At 47.6% G+C, this 15,539-nt stretch overlaps 2 protein-coding genes across 2 annotated transcripts; one reads left to right on the forward strand and one right to left on the reverse strand.

Moving 5' to 3' along the window:
- Positions 1-5,094: 5,094 nt before the first annotated feature.
- LOC136549447 (protein tesmin/TSO1-like CXC 2) lies at positions 5,095-10,591 on the forward strand. Its single transcript, XM_066540721.1, has 11 exons — positions 5,095-5,291; positions 6,497-6,663; positions 6,770-7,469; positions 7,665-8,077; positions 8,175-8,249; positions 8,413-8,593; positions 8,689-8,784; positions 8,865-8,931; positions 9,587-9,743; positions 9,833-10,224; positions 10,320-10,591. The coding sequence occupies exons 1-11, from the start codon at positions 5,241-5,243 to the stop codon at positions 10,328-10,330; spliced, it is 2,310 nt and encodes a 769-aa protein (XP_066396818.1). The 5' UTR covers positions 5,095-5,240; the 3' UTR covers positions 10,331-10,591.
- A 3,172-nt stretch (positions 10,592-13,763) lies between these two features.
- Positions 13,764-15,164, reverse strand: LOC136549448 (leucine-rich repeat extensin-like protein 4). Its single transcript, XM_066540722.1, has one exon. It carries the CDS (start codon positions 15,162-15,164, stop codon positions 14,043-14,045), a length of 1,122 nt encoding a protein of 373 aa, XP_066396819.1. The 3' UTR covers positions 13,764-14,042.
- Positions 15,165-15,539: the final 375 nt, after the last annotated feature.

The following is a 15,539-nucleotide window of genomic DNA, read 5'->3' on the forward strand; positions in this document are numbered from 1 at the left end:
TTCACCTGAGCGAAGTAAGACGGGTCCAGCCTCGATGTTCGGTACATCCATTCTCGCCTATCCATGCTCGCGAACCTTGCACCCACAGCGAAAAGGCATATAAGCAGAGCAGTATTAAAAAATCCAACCTGGGTAGCTCTAGATCTGTTTTCTCTCTCCTCCATTGTAGATCTAGATCCAGATCTAGAAAAAAAGCACCCAAATGTTGAAAAAGAGAAGAATGTGGATTGGAGAGCGTGTAGCAACATCTTGCGGTGCCCTCCTTCAACAAATCCAAGGGCAAAACTTCTCCCCCTTAGAAATGCTTACTTTTGGGGTTTTGGAGCTCAAAACCCGCAGAAATGGAGAAGTTGTGAGGAAGAAAGGTTGGGGGGCGGCGGCGCTGCATTTATATCCACATACTTAACCGAGGCGGGCATCTTAAGACCAACCGCCTCGGTTCATCAGTAGTAACTGAGACGGTCGTCTTAAGCCAACCGCCTCCGTTAATGGATTAACCACGGCGGGCATCCTTAGTAGCCCGCCTCGGTTAATGGAGGATGCAACTGCCTCGGTTAATCGGCATTAATCGAGGCGGACGATTAAGGGTGGCCGGCTCCGTTAAGTGTTAACCGAGGCGGGCGCTGGCCGGCTGCCTGACCACTGAATAACGGAGGCGGGCAACCAGCTCACCCGCTTCCAAGCCCCATAGGCTAACGTTGTGTAAAAAAATTACTATAGTAGTGCGAGGCGAGTATCAGCACTCGAACCCGGGTGGGCAGACTGAGCGCTAACCATGCTGATGATAGAATCAGATTAGGAAACAAAGTGAGAACAAGTGGCTGCAATGAGCGCACTCAAAACAAATTTTTTAGAATACACTGTCCTACACTACACGGCTCATCGAAACTTGAATACGAGGCTGTACACTAAGGCCTCGTTCGGTTAGCCTGGGAGAAGCCCAGGAACATTCCGATTTGAACAACCTTATACAAATTAGCTAACCACTCCGTCTGATAATCTTTCTAGACAACCGTTACCAGGCAACCCAACCAGGCCTAATCCAGCAGCAACTCACCAAGATCGAGGCTGATCCAAACACTCCAACTACCCAACATGCTTGTACTACTACGCACGGTCGCACGGATCGGAGAAGTAACTCCAAACTGCTCGCTCTCATTACCACCTTAATAATTACCTAGTACTACACCCAAAAGGGAATAAATAAGTTAGTTACTGCCAAATGTTAAGGTACGGTTATTACGGATATAAGGTAAGTCTCGGCGGGAGTTTTATCTCACGGTTTCCGAGACCCTCGTGTGTTGGAAACCAGACGAGTTTTGTCCACATGAAGGCCCCGACTTGTTCGGCTTACCCAGAAGTCGACTTGTTCGGCTTTTTTTTTTTCAGACGGAACAATGTTTTTCTCTCACAATAATTCAGCCAGAACAGTATTTTTCAGCCAGTTTCAGCTAAAATTCAGCGAGCCGAACGGGGCCTTCGCATGAAATGTTTTTAATCTCTCTCCTCATTCATACTATGCCACATCAGGTTATTTAATGCCTATGAAACTCACATGAAATTTTCCTTGAGACTGTCATAAGGCAGCAAAGCTAGCTAGCTGTCGTAGCCGTGGCTATTAATTAAATAGCACGTCTCTCGTTAATCTATGTGCTTATGTTCAGTACTTCAATTGCCATTGTAAACTGCTGACACGCTTTCGTCCATGAACCACACGTGAAAAGGGCGGGGTCACACCAACTGACCCACATCACACCACACCCCCACGGAAAAAAAAACCCCGCACCCCGCATGGTGCGGACTTCCAATGAAATCACGGCACGTGGACTTGCGAGCCGAGCCTTCCGGGAGCCGTAGCGCGGTGCGGGACACGCGTCATGTGAGAGGATAGGACGCCCGCACGGGTGGTCGGCCGGCGAGCAAGCTGCTGCTCTGCCGACGCACTGGACCCAGAGCTGGATGCGGCACATCGATCATCAGGCACGCGACGCGCGTCCTCTCCATCTCCAGACTCCAGGTCGGGGCGCCCGGCCACGACGACGATAAGGAGACAGGAGGCGCTGCCGCTAGCTGAGGCGGAGAGGAGATGCAGTGTTGTGTTGGATTGGAGACGGCGAACCTCCCTGCTGCCCTGCACTGCGCAGGACACTAGTTGCGGATCGCGTGTGGAATTGAAGCAGCTGGCACAGCAGCAGGGGGGCCGGTTAATCTGTAGCCGGTCCGGGTCTGCACCTAACCTTGGCGCGGCAAAATTAGTCATGGCATCAGTAGCAGTAGCAGTAGCAGTAGCAGTAGCAGTAGCAGTACTACTCCTAGCCTTGATGAATCCGTGCCACCGGCTGGCTGTGTAGAAGGAGTACGTACCGGTGCAACGAGCTCCATCCAGTACGTGTACGGTGTACTCCGTACGTGGAACACGGTTTTCACTGCAGGTAGATCCAGCACAGAGTGCTACTGCAGGCATCGCATCCAGCACAGAGTGCTACTGCAGGCATTGCAGGTAGATCCAGTACGTGGAACATGTGTTGGAGCAGTAATTGTTCCGAATTACTCCTACTGCGCGCGTGCCTGCTAATCTCCGATCCTTAGCTAGCAGTAGCAGTTGTCAGAAGCAAGCACGTACTCCTGCCACGCCGTCACGTGATGTACGCCCGGACGCAGGGCCGTCCCACAAATTTCATGGGCCTTTGGGCCAGTAAGACACTAGGGGCCGGTAATGTAATATTTAAATAGGACGATTAAAGTATATAACTTGTAGCATATATTTAATTCTTCTTAAAAAGGTAATAGTACATCAAAAAAGATAAAAAAACGACAAAATAACTATGATGGTTATCTCAAATAAAACTACGGTGCTTCAGTTCGCAAACACGCACTCACGATCGAGAACGAGAATACGAGCGGCCGTCGCCAATTGGTACGCATTGTTGCCTTATCGGCGTATGGGCTAATAGCATCTACTATACAGTATACACATGGGTACCCTCATGGGCCCCCAGCCTCATGGGCCCATGGGCATCGCACAGGCTGCCCACCCCCATAGGACGGGCCTGCCCGGACGCTGCGCTGCGTAGCGTCGGTACTGGCCATGCACTGGGCTACGGCTACTGCCGGCCGGCCATCCGGCACGACAGGTAATTCGTCTTTACTAGTACTAGTCTACTACCTCCAAGTCTCCACCGACTGGATCACTCTTACGCTCGCAGCAGACTCATGCATCTGCATGACCGCGCCTTCTACCACCTCTTGCCATGCTAATATGTGAATGAGACCATGCTATTACGCGAATAGTAGGATTGGCAATCCGAGTGTTCGGCTGGCTGGCCGGCTGAGGCTGGGCTGGCCAGCCCACACACAAAACACTGTTCACATACACAGTATTTTCATATAGAATAGTATTTTCCTCTCACAACAATCAGCCGGAACAGTATTTTGTCTTATTTTTCAGTCATGCCGAACAGACAAAATGTTTAGTAAGCTCATAAATAAACTCATCAAGATAAAAACTACAAAACCGACTCTTCTTGGATCTAAATGCATGGCACGCTTTGAGAACAAATAGAGGGAATGCCGGCCGGTGTGTTCCATTCTTTTAGTAGCCTATATACACACTCGATCCGTACTGCGGTGCACAATGAAATTATCAAAGAACGCATGTCTATTTACCATTTGTCACCTTATATATATATATATATATATATATATATATATATATATATATATATATATATATATATATATATATATATATATAATCAAGGTCCAAAGCTTTGGGGTTTATCGTAGCGAAAGCTATTGCTGGACTGCTGCCAAAAATTGCTCCTACGCGTCATCAGATTACTAACCTGAATCGAACGCTCGCACCTTCATTGATTCAGGCCTTAATTGGCGAGCCCCTCTGCTCGGGCGCTGGGCTGGGCAGGCAGCCGTATCCCTGACGCATCGCGCCACCGCCGTCACGCCTGCCGGTCTTGTCAGTCCTTGCATCGCAGATCACGAGGTTGATCGGGCCGCGAGTAAATGCGGCCTTATGCCTACGCGCGCCCCTCCAGCCAACCAGGCGCGGGCCGGCGGCCAGCACACAGAGGCAGTAGGGGCGCGGGCGGGCCACAGGAGATCCCCCCTTGATCCCTGCCGAGGACGCGGGCCACTACGACGAGGGACTGTAATAAAAGCGGGGTTGGTAGCGTGGGACCGAGGAGTCAGTGAGACAGTAGCCGGAAGCACGCGCCTGGGAGTCGCGCACGCAACTGCCGTGTGCCGGGACTGGACGGCTCGAAAGAGGTTATTGCACTCTCCAAAAGAATTCACATACAGGCCTTGTTTAGTTCCCTTCAAAATTCTAAGTTTTTTCACTCTCTCTCCATCACATCAATTTTTAGTCATTTGCATGGAGTATTAAAATCAGGTAAAAAAAATAACTAATTACACAGTTTAGTTGGAAATCACGAGATGAATCTTTTGAGCCTAGTTAGTCCACGATTGGACAATATTTACCAAATAAGACGAAAGTGGTACTATTCATCTGGTTGAAAAAACTTTCAATCTAAACATGGCCACAGTATGGACAAGTCAATTACAACTCCATATTAATATTTTTTAAGTAAATGTGATATAAAAATATATTGCATGGATAATCTAATAATATTTCTTCAGTATCATATTTTTTTCACATGTATATTAAGTTAAATATGAAATTTCATTGTGCATAAAAAAAAATGTAGTATAGTACTCTTTTTAGGACCGAGGAGCAGTGATGCCACACTTTTTTTTTTTTGCAGTTTGCACTAGTGTATGCGATCCCGGATGACATGTAGGGCAACGGCGGGCCCACTGTCAGTTGAGGGCCCACTGCTAGGAGCGAAGCGCCGAAGAATATGCCGCGTGTCTGCTCGAACGGATGAGAACAAGCCACTATAGATAGCCACAGTCAGAGGAAGGGAAAAAAAATAGAAAAGATAATAAAAGACGGGCGGACGAAAAGACAGGAGGCGCTCCCCGAGTTTTCCCGCCCTCGCGCGGCTTGAAAAATTGTCCCGGCCCCGCAGCCCCTGCACCACAAGCACACCCGTCGTCTCCGCGCGTGGCGTGGGTTGGCCCTTGCCCCCTTGTGCTATACAAACGGAACGGACGGACGGATTGTCGCGGCGCAGCGCAGACCGGACAGAGGGGAGCAGAGCAGCCAGTCAGCGGAGCGCGGAGCGGAGGTAGGAGCCGAGCCGAGCCGCGCCGCGTCGGAGATGGACACGCCCGACCGCGCCGCCGCGCAGCCCGCGGCCTCGCGCGCCGAGGTGACCACCGCATCTCTTCCTCCCCACCTCCCCTCTCTCTCTCTCTCTCCCTTCCCTTTCCTCCTCCTCCTCCACCGCGCGGGGCAGTTGCCTCAATCCCTCCCAGCCTGCCGTTCGCCGTCGCTGCTGCTCCGGCATCCCGTCGCCTCGAGGCCGGGGAGTGGGGAGGCTAGCCGACCGCCGCCGGGGTACGGCGGTTCCGGGCCCCCCGTCCCGCCGGTTCCACTCCTCCAGGCCGCGTTTCGACCACCGAACCGACGCCTCTTTGCGGTTCCTGTTGTTGTCCACGAACACACTCGTTCGGTTCCTCGCTGGGGGATTTATTGATCCTCGCCGGAACGGGTGGTTGGCGTCAGCGAGCCACCGGTGCCGGATTCGCAGCCTCCTCGCCGCTGCGGCGTCGGTTTGCCTTGATCTGGCGGACAAAATTTTGAGGGCCTTCTAATCTATTCCGTTCGCCGCTGCAGTCATATACCCATGCCGCGCTCCGGCGCTTGCTTGCTGGTTGCTTCGCTTCTTCTCTTCACATTGCCATCAGGCGCCGCCGGACTGCCACGATTCCGCCGCAAGCCGGCCCGGAGCTACACCAATACCAGTGAGATGACAAGTGCCGCCCCAGATCTGCCCGCCTACAGCGGTCACGAGCGCGCTGTCACCTCGTTCCTGTCTCGCTCGTGTCACTTCGGCGGTCACGCATTCTGCAGGCCGCAGGCCGCAGTTGGTAGTAGACCTGCGCGAATATACTTTACTGTCTCAGTGCCGCCCTGCCAACCGCTTGCGTACCTTCTGCAGAGCCAGATCCGTTCTACTCGACGGTTTGACCTGGGATTTGCATTGATTAACCATTATTAGCATCCCGTTTTAGAGCACATTTTTCTTTTCTGCACATGGTTCTTCTTCCCTCCTCTGCTCCGAATTCGTCAACGCTCTGGTTCTGCACAAAACAATTGTACCTGCACTGCACGTCTGCACTGCACACTCATGCGTTCTGCAGTATTAATTAACTACTACCGCTGATGTACTTGCGCTTTTTTTCTGCTGAAATGGATGAACATGCAGGTTGTTTTCAGTGCAGGGAATCTCTCTATTTTCTACTACTATTTGTGCGTGCAACCAGGGCACTGAAAATTTCGTGCCTTCTCCGTCGGTGCTATTTCTGCCATTGCTCGCTCACAACCCAATATTTGGTTGCCCTCTTGATGCAGGACTCGCCTGTTTTCAGCTTCCTCAACAACCTGTCGCCGATTGAGCCTCTCAAGTCGGCTTACAACACGAATAGCCTCCAAGGGTTTCAGTCCATCAACATAACATCCATTTCCTCGATCTTCACTTCCCCTCATGACAATGTGAACAAGGAACCGAGGCTCCCAAAGTAAGTTCGATCCAGATGTCATTCTTTCATAAATACTCCGTATGTCTGTAATGTGCAGAGCTTAAACTTTACGGTGATTTTGATGCTGTATTTTTGCCCTTCTCAGGAGTTCACTTGGTGAAATTTCTGAGAACGAGGTTTGTGCTCCATCCAAGTCTTCAAATGCTGTTAGGTTGTTTGCCTGCACTAGCAGCGTGACTCGAGAAACCCACGCTGCAACATGTTCAGGTGTGGTTGATCCTCCCACTGGGCCATGTGATTTGGCTCAACCTGGCCAATTCGATAATGGCAGTCCAGACCATAACACGACACCCTGCCATGGTGTCAGATCAGACATTAAACAGGATAAGACTAGGAAGTTAGAAGCTGCACAGACTGTTAAAAATACATTGGAGAAAAGGAAATGCTTGTTTTCCACTGAAACCCGGCTCCTGGATGGCGGCGGCGAGCCTGTGAATGACAATGACGAAGTCTTGGGATGTGAATGGTCGGACTTAATCTCTACAACCTCAGCTGAGCTTTTGGCCTTTGACTCCACGATGGATGAGCATCACAGAGGAGTGCATTTGGCAGCTAAAAACGCAGAATCATGTGGATATTTGCTATCAAAACTTACCGGAGATGGTGACGTCTCAGACAGAGCATATCCTAGTGTATCTGGTCAAGTATACTATCAAGAACTTGTGATGGGAGAAGATCAGACTGAAAATGCTCAAATATTTCAGGATGGTCAAGAAACCATCTCAACTGAAGAAATTCAGGATAATATTTATGAAGCAAATGGATGTCTTCCATTAGAGTACAAGGTACTAGAACGCACTATCTTGATCCACCATTTTCATGTGCTTTTAAAACGTCGCCCATGCCCTTTGAAAAAACGTTGCCCATGCTGTTTAGGACTGTTCCTCCAAAGAGTCCTGGAACTTGCATGTTAGGGGCTTAGGGCTATCTATTCTACCATAATGCTCTCTCATTCGTTTTCTTCCTGTTGACATCTTCAGGTGGAGAGCCAACAACAACGTGGCATACGAAGACGCTGCCTGTTTTTTGAGGCAGCTGGGTTTTCAAATAGTGTTGTGGAAAAAGGGGCTATTGAGGATCTCTCTGTCTCAACATGTAAAGGCAAAAGCCCTGTACAAATCCAACCACGTGGACTGCGAGGCATTGGCCTACATTTGAATGCCCTTGCATTAACACCAAAAGGGAAAATGGCTTGTCAGGATCCTACGGCTTCTGCTTTGCTTCCGTCGTCAGCATCTGAAAAGGATGTGCACAGCAAGTTGCTTTCTGCAGGAGAGATTTTTACACACTCAGGTGGTGAACTGTTAGAATTCCCCTTGGATGATTGTTCAGCTGGAGGTTTTCCTGTAAGTGATCATGTTTCTGGTCAAAGTGTCAGCCCTCAAAAGAAGAGGTTTGTTTTCTCTTCTGGTTTTGCTTGGATGGCAGCAAGACGATTACTGTATTTCATTACACTTCAATTAACTGAAAACTGTTTGGTTCAAACACAGACGTAAAACAGATAATGGTGATGATGGTGAGGCATGCAAGCGATGCAGCTGTAAGAAGTCAAAGTGCCTGAAACTGTATGTGTTCCATACTCATATATTATTAAGATTTTGTGAACCTGCTTACATGAAGGGTCTCCTTCTGAAATGCTTGGGCTTGTAACTGGAAGGAACTACTTTGGGTAAAGTGAATGTGCTTTACATTATTCTCATAATTATTGCCTACTGTTGTCATGTGCAGTTATTGCGAGTGTTTTGCTGCTGGTGTATACTGCTCCGAACCTTGTTCATGTCAAGGATGTCTGAACAAACCCATACATGAGGAAATTGTTCTCTCCACTCGCAAACAGATAGAGTTTCGTAATCCACTAGCATTTGCTCCGAAAGTGATCCGTATTGCTGATGCTGGTCTGGAAACTGGGGTAGGTGTTCTGTACTTCTGTTGGATATTGAGATGTACTTGTGTTAGTCATTACCCCCAAACTGTGTGATGCTTAAATTCTACAATGAATTGCAGGAAGATCCTAACAATACTCCAGCTTCAGCTCGTCACAAGAGAGGATGCAATTGCAAGAAGTCAAGCTGTCTCAAGAAATACTGTGAATGCTATCAGGTACTTCAAGTTTTGACGATCTCATCTGAAATTGTACCAGTTGGATTTTACTTATGTTTTAAATGTTTGATTGAATAAAGGGAGGTGTTGGATGCTCCACCAACTGCAGATGTGAGAGTTGCAAAAATACTTTTGGCAGAAGAGATGGTGAGCATTTAGCTTTTGAAATCTGTATAACCATGCTATACTTATTCATTTTGCAGATTTGTAATTATTATTTAGAAACATGTACACTCCCTTCCCGGGGCATCTTTCTGACATACTATATTATATACTAATAACTTCTGATGTGTCCCTTAAAAGAATAGAAGTTCAGCAGTATTCTGAATAAAAAAGTGTTTCTATGCACTGAACATAAAAAGTGTTTCTATGCACTGAACATCGATAGGATTACCTTGCCTATGATTTTAATTTGCATGAGACACCATTGTAATTTGTAAACATGACACTCTGGATATTTTGGTAGTGAGTTTCCTTAAAATAGGTGTATCATGACTTCTATATAAAACCCGAAAGATTCATGTCCAAACAAAATTGTTCTATGACAGCATAGGTCGTTCTAAAGAAACAAAAACATCAAATTTCAGAGTGCATCCTTTTGTCATTGCATTCGTTTGCTGTTTCAGCTTTCTGAATAACCAACTTCTGTTTCCTGGATATATGCTACATTTGCATATTCTCATCTCAGAAAGATATAGAGTACCTAACGCACCCATATTATTCTTAACTCTGAAATGAACAAGGCACCGTGGTTTAGTCATTCCTCTGATTATTGTTGTTTTGTTGGCATTTGCTGCATCAGCCGAGACTGAACTCACTGAAGAAATGAAACAAGAAAGTGAACAAACAGAAAATTGTCCACAAGAAAAGGAGAACGGTCAACAAAAAGCAAATGTACAGAGCGAAGATCACCCCCTCCTTGACCTTGTCCCAATAACACCTCCTTTTGATCTTTCCAGGTTTGCTTATTACATATTTCTCTCCTTGAGCATGCTTAGTATGTTTGTTTCTGCATTTGATTAAGTAATAACCGAGTAATTGTTTGCAGTTCTCTGCTCAAACTGCCAAATTTCTCAAGTGCGAAACCACCGAGACCGTCCAAACCTCGCAGTGTGAACTCGCGTTCGTCTGCTTCGAAAGCTACTGCAACAGTACAGCTATGTAAATCGTCCAAGATTGCTGTTAGTGGTATCGATGAGGAGATGCCAGATATTCTAAAAGAACCTAATTCTCCTAATAACTGTGTCAAGACTACTTCACCCAACGGAAAACGGGTCTCGCCGCCACATAATGGGCTCAGTATTTCCCCGAACCGAAAGGGTGGTAGGAAGTTGATACTGAAGTCAATTCCCTCATTTCCGTCACTTGCCGGAGACACGATCAGCAGTTCTGCAATGAACAACACTGATAGCACATTCAGCGTGTCACCTCTCACTTTAGGTAAGTATTGTTTTTGTGCAGATTGCTCCAGTGTTATGTGAGCTATCTTGACATCGATAGAAGCATCTCATTCATAACCTTGTCCACTGCATCAGGACCATCTTAAAGCTGTGAAGTTGGCCAGGACCGGAGTACGACTTGTAGTGTGAATATGTGCCTCACATCCTACAGCGAGGCTTGAGGTACTGTCAGAGAATAGTAAGTTAGATTTTAAGTTTTAGTAATCTGTATTTGTAAAATATGCAGCCTAATAATCTGTATGTAAGATGCTGTGATGCTTGAAGCTATTATCTTTATTAAATTGTAGCAACATTTAAAATCACCTCTTGAGTAGGTTTCATAATTCCACTCCATGTTTATTTATTTATTTTTAAAATGATTCCAGTCCATGTTTTCCATTGCAAACTCTTTTCCAAGTCTGAAGCCACCCCTATCACTGAAAAATTAAAATAAACTCCTCATCAGACACAGCTCACGCAGTCATGTGTGAGCGCGACATGTGTTGAGCGTAGGCTGTGTTTGAGGTTGGTCATGTATCTCTTTCTTGCAAGCATGTGCCCTCCTAATCCCATTCATGTACAAGCTATGGGTGATACTCTGTAAGTCTGAACTGTCTTAGAACAGTAGCAATGGGCGTTGAGATGTCAGGCTCCCCATTCCTGAACTGGTACGACCATAGCTACACCTTCTGCACTGCATCCATGGTCCATGAAAATTCTGAGCACACAGCTAAGTGGAGGTTGTTGATGATCCGGAAAAAGGAGTTTTGTCGTCGAAGAACATAAAACGGTTACCAAATAGCAGATGATGGTTGAAGAAACAACTGCTCCAGCACCAACCATCAGTACATGTTTGCTGAAGAATTGTACTCTATAGGTGCCAAAGAATTGTGTGTTGGGAGACTTGGCCTTGTTTAGTTCTAGTTGTAAAGTTTTGGGGTGTCATATAGGGGTGTTATATGGAGTATTCGGATACTAATAAAAAAATAAATTAAAGAATCCGTTAGTAAACCGTGAGACAAATTTATTAAGTCTAATTAATCTGTCATGAGCACATGTCTTCCAGTAGCACTTTATTGTCAAATCATGGACTAATTAGGTTTAAAAGATCCGTCTCGCAAAGTAGTCGTAATCTGTGTAATTAGTTATTTTTTTAGTCTATATTTAACACTTCATGCATGTGTTTAAATATTCGATACCATAGGGTATAAACTTTTGAGGACAAGGCCGTGAGTAGTGTTAGTTGCTGACATGCCGTTGTCAGAGTCCCTTGGTTGGCAAGCACCCTTTGCATCCTCCTCTGTGTCATGGCTGCCAATTAGACAGTGCATCAGGCATACCTGCTAGCCTGTCTGCCTTGCATTATTGGATACCACTCGACTAACTAAAGCCATGTATGCACATAGATATATATGGCATAGAGATATGCACATAGATATTGGCAAACTAAACTGATTAGCTTAAACAGGATGGATGGGTGCGCTAACAGTGATCCATCATCCTGACTTGGCATCTTGTTTATTGTCAAGTAGCAGGCAGGCCTAACGCAAACAAATAACAAACATGTCCAAGAAGCATGATGCCATGGCGGCCCCAGGAGGGAGGCGAAGGTTGCGCCCTGTTCGTTTGGGCTTGTTTAGCTTATAAGTCATGGTTGAAAGTATTGTTGGCTGATTTGGTACGAGAGAAAAATACTATTCGTTGACTGATAAGTCATGGCTTATAAGCCGAATACGACCAAACGAACATGCTGCTGATGAACGAAGCTGGTCACCCTCGTGGACCTCGTTTTCTCCATGAAGCGGCCTCACTGTTTGTCGAGTGCTCGCCCAGCCTGTCATGCAACCGGCCGGCTTTACAGCAGATTCATTGTTGGTTTAAATTCAGGGTATAAAGTTTTAGAGTGTTATGTCGGGTGTCACATGAAGGTGTCGCATGAGGTGTTTGAATATTAATAAAAAAATAAATTACAGAATCCGTCAATAATCTACGAGACGAATTTATTAAGACTAATTAATCTGTCATAACATATGTTTACTGTAGCAACACATTGTTAAATCATGGACTAATTAGACTTAAAAGATTCATCTCACAAATTAGTCGCAAACTATATAATTAATTATTTTTTAGTCTATATTAATACTTTGTACATGCGTTAAATATTCTGTAAGAAAGGGAGTAAACTTTAGCTAAACGAGGTCTCAGACGGCAACTGCTCCGCGGCTTCTTCTGAACTCCTCACCGTCACTCACCGGCCCTGCATGCCCATGCAGGTTGCCGTCAGGATCTCTCTCCCCTTCAGCGCCGTCGCCGTCGGCAGGTCGCCGTCGGCGGAAACCGTCTCACCGCCGTGTGCTATTGGGCACTCATATTATCTATAAATAAACCTAGATCATCAGAGCTGAAAGTAGTGGTGCCGCAGTTGTATCTCGGGCTCTCTCCACCATTTTCTTTCTTTCTTTACACTTTAATAATTGCTTTACTTATGTTCATCAGTCTGTTCGTTTGACTGTGGCTTGTCGTAAACGATCGTAAATTTCCGATCGGAACAATATTTTTCTCTCATACAAACCAGCCAGCAGTATTTCTTCACGAATCAGCAACTATACGATTCAGTCATATATATATATATATATATATATATATATATATATATATATATATATATATATATATATATATACATGTATATGTCCTGTTTAATCAGGCTGGTGAGTGATGTGTGTGTGTGACAAGGACATTGGCATTGAACACACAGCAGCATATATGCATCTGAACATGCAGCAGTTGAACGGTAATCTGAGCCCGTGTTTAGTGGGTGGAAGTTGGAAATTCGTTTTTATTTGGTAATTAGTGTTTAATTATAGACTAATTAGGCTCAAAACGTTCGTCTCGCAATTTCCAACCAAACTGTGTAATTAGTTTTTTTTCGTCTACATTTAATGCTCCATATACATATCGCAAAATTTGATGTAATAGATACTATAGCACTTTTTGGAAAAACTTTTCCTGAACTAAACATAGGCTGAATGGAGTGTGTACCAGTGTGTGTAAGCTGGATCCAGCCAAGGTGATGTGCACATGTGGAGGGAGGGAGGAAAGGTTGGGAGCTTCCTCTGCTTTGCAGCTGGAGGCCATTGGATGGGCATCTGCAGCCTTTTATTTAATTCGGCAGTCCTTGGTTGACCCCATCCTAATCAGCTGTTGTGCAGGCCACCACTCATTCCTCTCACCATTTTTTGTGGCCCTGAACTGGTTTATTCATTCCTGCTGCTTTGTTTTATTAGTCTTCCTGCTTAATGATTTTTATAATGAATAAAATATTAATGGATGTTCTTGCTACCTTTCTTTTCTTGCGGTTGGGAACTCTTTTCTATTCCTTGATTAATTAATGTTGGTTGATGGGGTTGTTATATACTTATATGGCATCATGTTAGCTCCCTTCCAAGCCAAGAAAGAAAGAAATTGATAAAAAAAAAGTTACAAGAATTTTTGTACTCTCAAGTGGTACTAGTACAGAGATTATTGGTCAGTGGGTAATTAAATTAACAGTGTAAAATGCACTGTCATTTCTGTCTACAATCCCAACATATACTCAATCAATACCACTCCTGTGAAAAAGAAAGAAAAAAGAAAGAGAAAGAAAGAAAGAAAAAGAATTACACTGTATAATATATAAGGTCGTTTTCTGTTTACCACTTTACCCTCTTCGGTCTCACATCCCATCACCAACGAATTTTACAAGTCCCGGCGCGGCGCGGCGAGCCGGCGACGCGGCCGGCGGCGTCTCTCTCAATCGGTCTCTCCCACCGCCAGTCTCTAGTAGTGCGTCGGCGGCCCGAAGCAGCCGTGGTCGTCGCAGTGCACGGGCGGGCGGTGCAGGAAGGCGAGGCACTGGTCGGTGGGCCGCTGGTCGGGCCGTCCGGCGATGCAGTTCTGTCGGTCGTCGACGCGGCGGATGTCGAGGCACCGCTGCGGTTCGGTGCAGAAGTAGTTGTACGAGTAGGTGAAGTTCCTGAGGCTTGGCAGCGCGCAGACGCCCTCGGGGATGTGCCCCCACAGCTCGTTGTGCGCGACGTCGAGCTGCTGGAGCGCGTGCAGCCCGGCCAAGGACTCCGGCAGCATGCCCTGGAGCTCGTTGAAGCTGAGGTCCAGCACGGTGAGCTCACGTAGCCACCCCACCTCCTGCGGGATGCAGGACCGGAGCCCGGCGTTGAGGACGACGAGCTCGTTGAGCGTGCCCGCCATCCGCGCCACGCTCGGCGGGATGCACCCGCGCAGGCGCAGGTTGGCGAGCACCACCACCGACGCCGGCGAGTTGCCGAGGTTCTCGGGGAGCTCGAAGTCGAAGTGGTTGTCGTTGAGGAAGATGGCGTCCAGCGGCTTGTCGAACAGCGCCGCCGGGACGGCGCCGCACAGGCTGTTGAACCGGAGGTCGACGTACTTGATGTTGGGTAAGCAGAGGATGTGCTGCGGGAACCCGCCGGTCAGGCGGTTGTTGCTGACATCCAGCTCGTGGAGGAGCCGCAGCTTGGGGAGCGACTCCGGGAGGGTGCCGGAGAAGCGGTTGGAGTTGAGGTGGAGCAGCGCGAGGTCGGAGAGTAGGCCTAGCTCCTCCGGGAACGTCCCCGCCAGGTCGCCGTGGTTGAGGTCGAGCCCCGCCACGGTCTGGGAGTGCGGGTCGTCCGGCGCCGTTGTGCAGTAGACGCCGAAGTAGGCGCACACGTCGGGGCCGCACCAGTTCGTCGTCAGGTTCTTGGGGTCCTCCGTGATGGACCGCTTCAGCGCCTGCAGCGCCACGTACGCCTTCTGCAGCCGCGGGTTGTTGTCCGCCGTCTGCTGCCCGGAGACGGCCGCCACCGCCGAGGAGAGGAGCAGGGCCGCCACCGCCAGGATCACCGTCGCCACCGCCGGCGGCGAGGTCGTCGCCTTCTTCTTCATCGTGCCCGCGGGGGTGGCGGGGCGCGCTCTGCCTCTGGCGTGCATTGCCGTCGTCGTTCGCCGACGAACGAACGGACTCGATTGGAGTTGCTGGCTGGCAGCCGCGTGTGGTGTGGTCTGGTTTGTGTTGCGTTGTCCTCTGGTTTGTTTGCGTTTGTGCTGAATGAATGAAGGCTGCTGATGCGTTTCTGCGAATTCGGTGTTTATATACGCAAGACGACGGACGCTGCGCGTTTGGGGACTCAGTCGTGCACACGCTTTCGGTGTTCGAATTTTTTTTATTCTGGTTTGGTTTCGGTTGCCATTTTGTAAAGTTGACTGTGTGTTGTTTCGCTTTGTATTCTTTTTGCAAGGTGTAGTTTTCAGCTGAATTTT

The sequence above is a fragment of the Miscanthus floridulus genome, chromosome 4 (genome assembly GCF_019320115.1).
Source record: "Miscanthus floridulus cultivar M001 chromosome 4, ASM1932011v1, whole genome shotgun sequence".
Lineage (NCBI taxonomy): Eukaryota > Viridiplantae > Streptophyta > Magnoliopsida > Poales > Poaceae > Miscanthus > Miscanthus floridulus.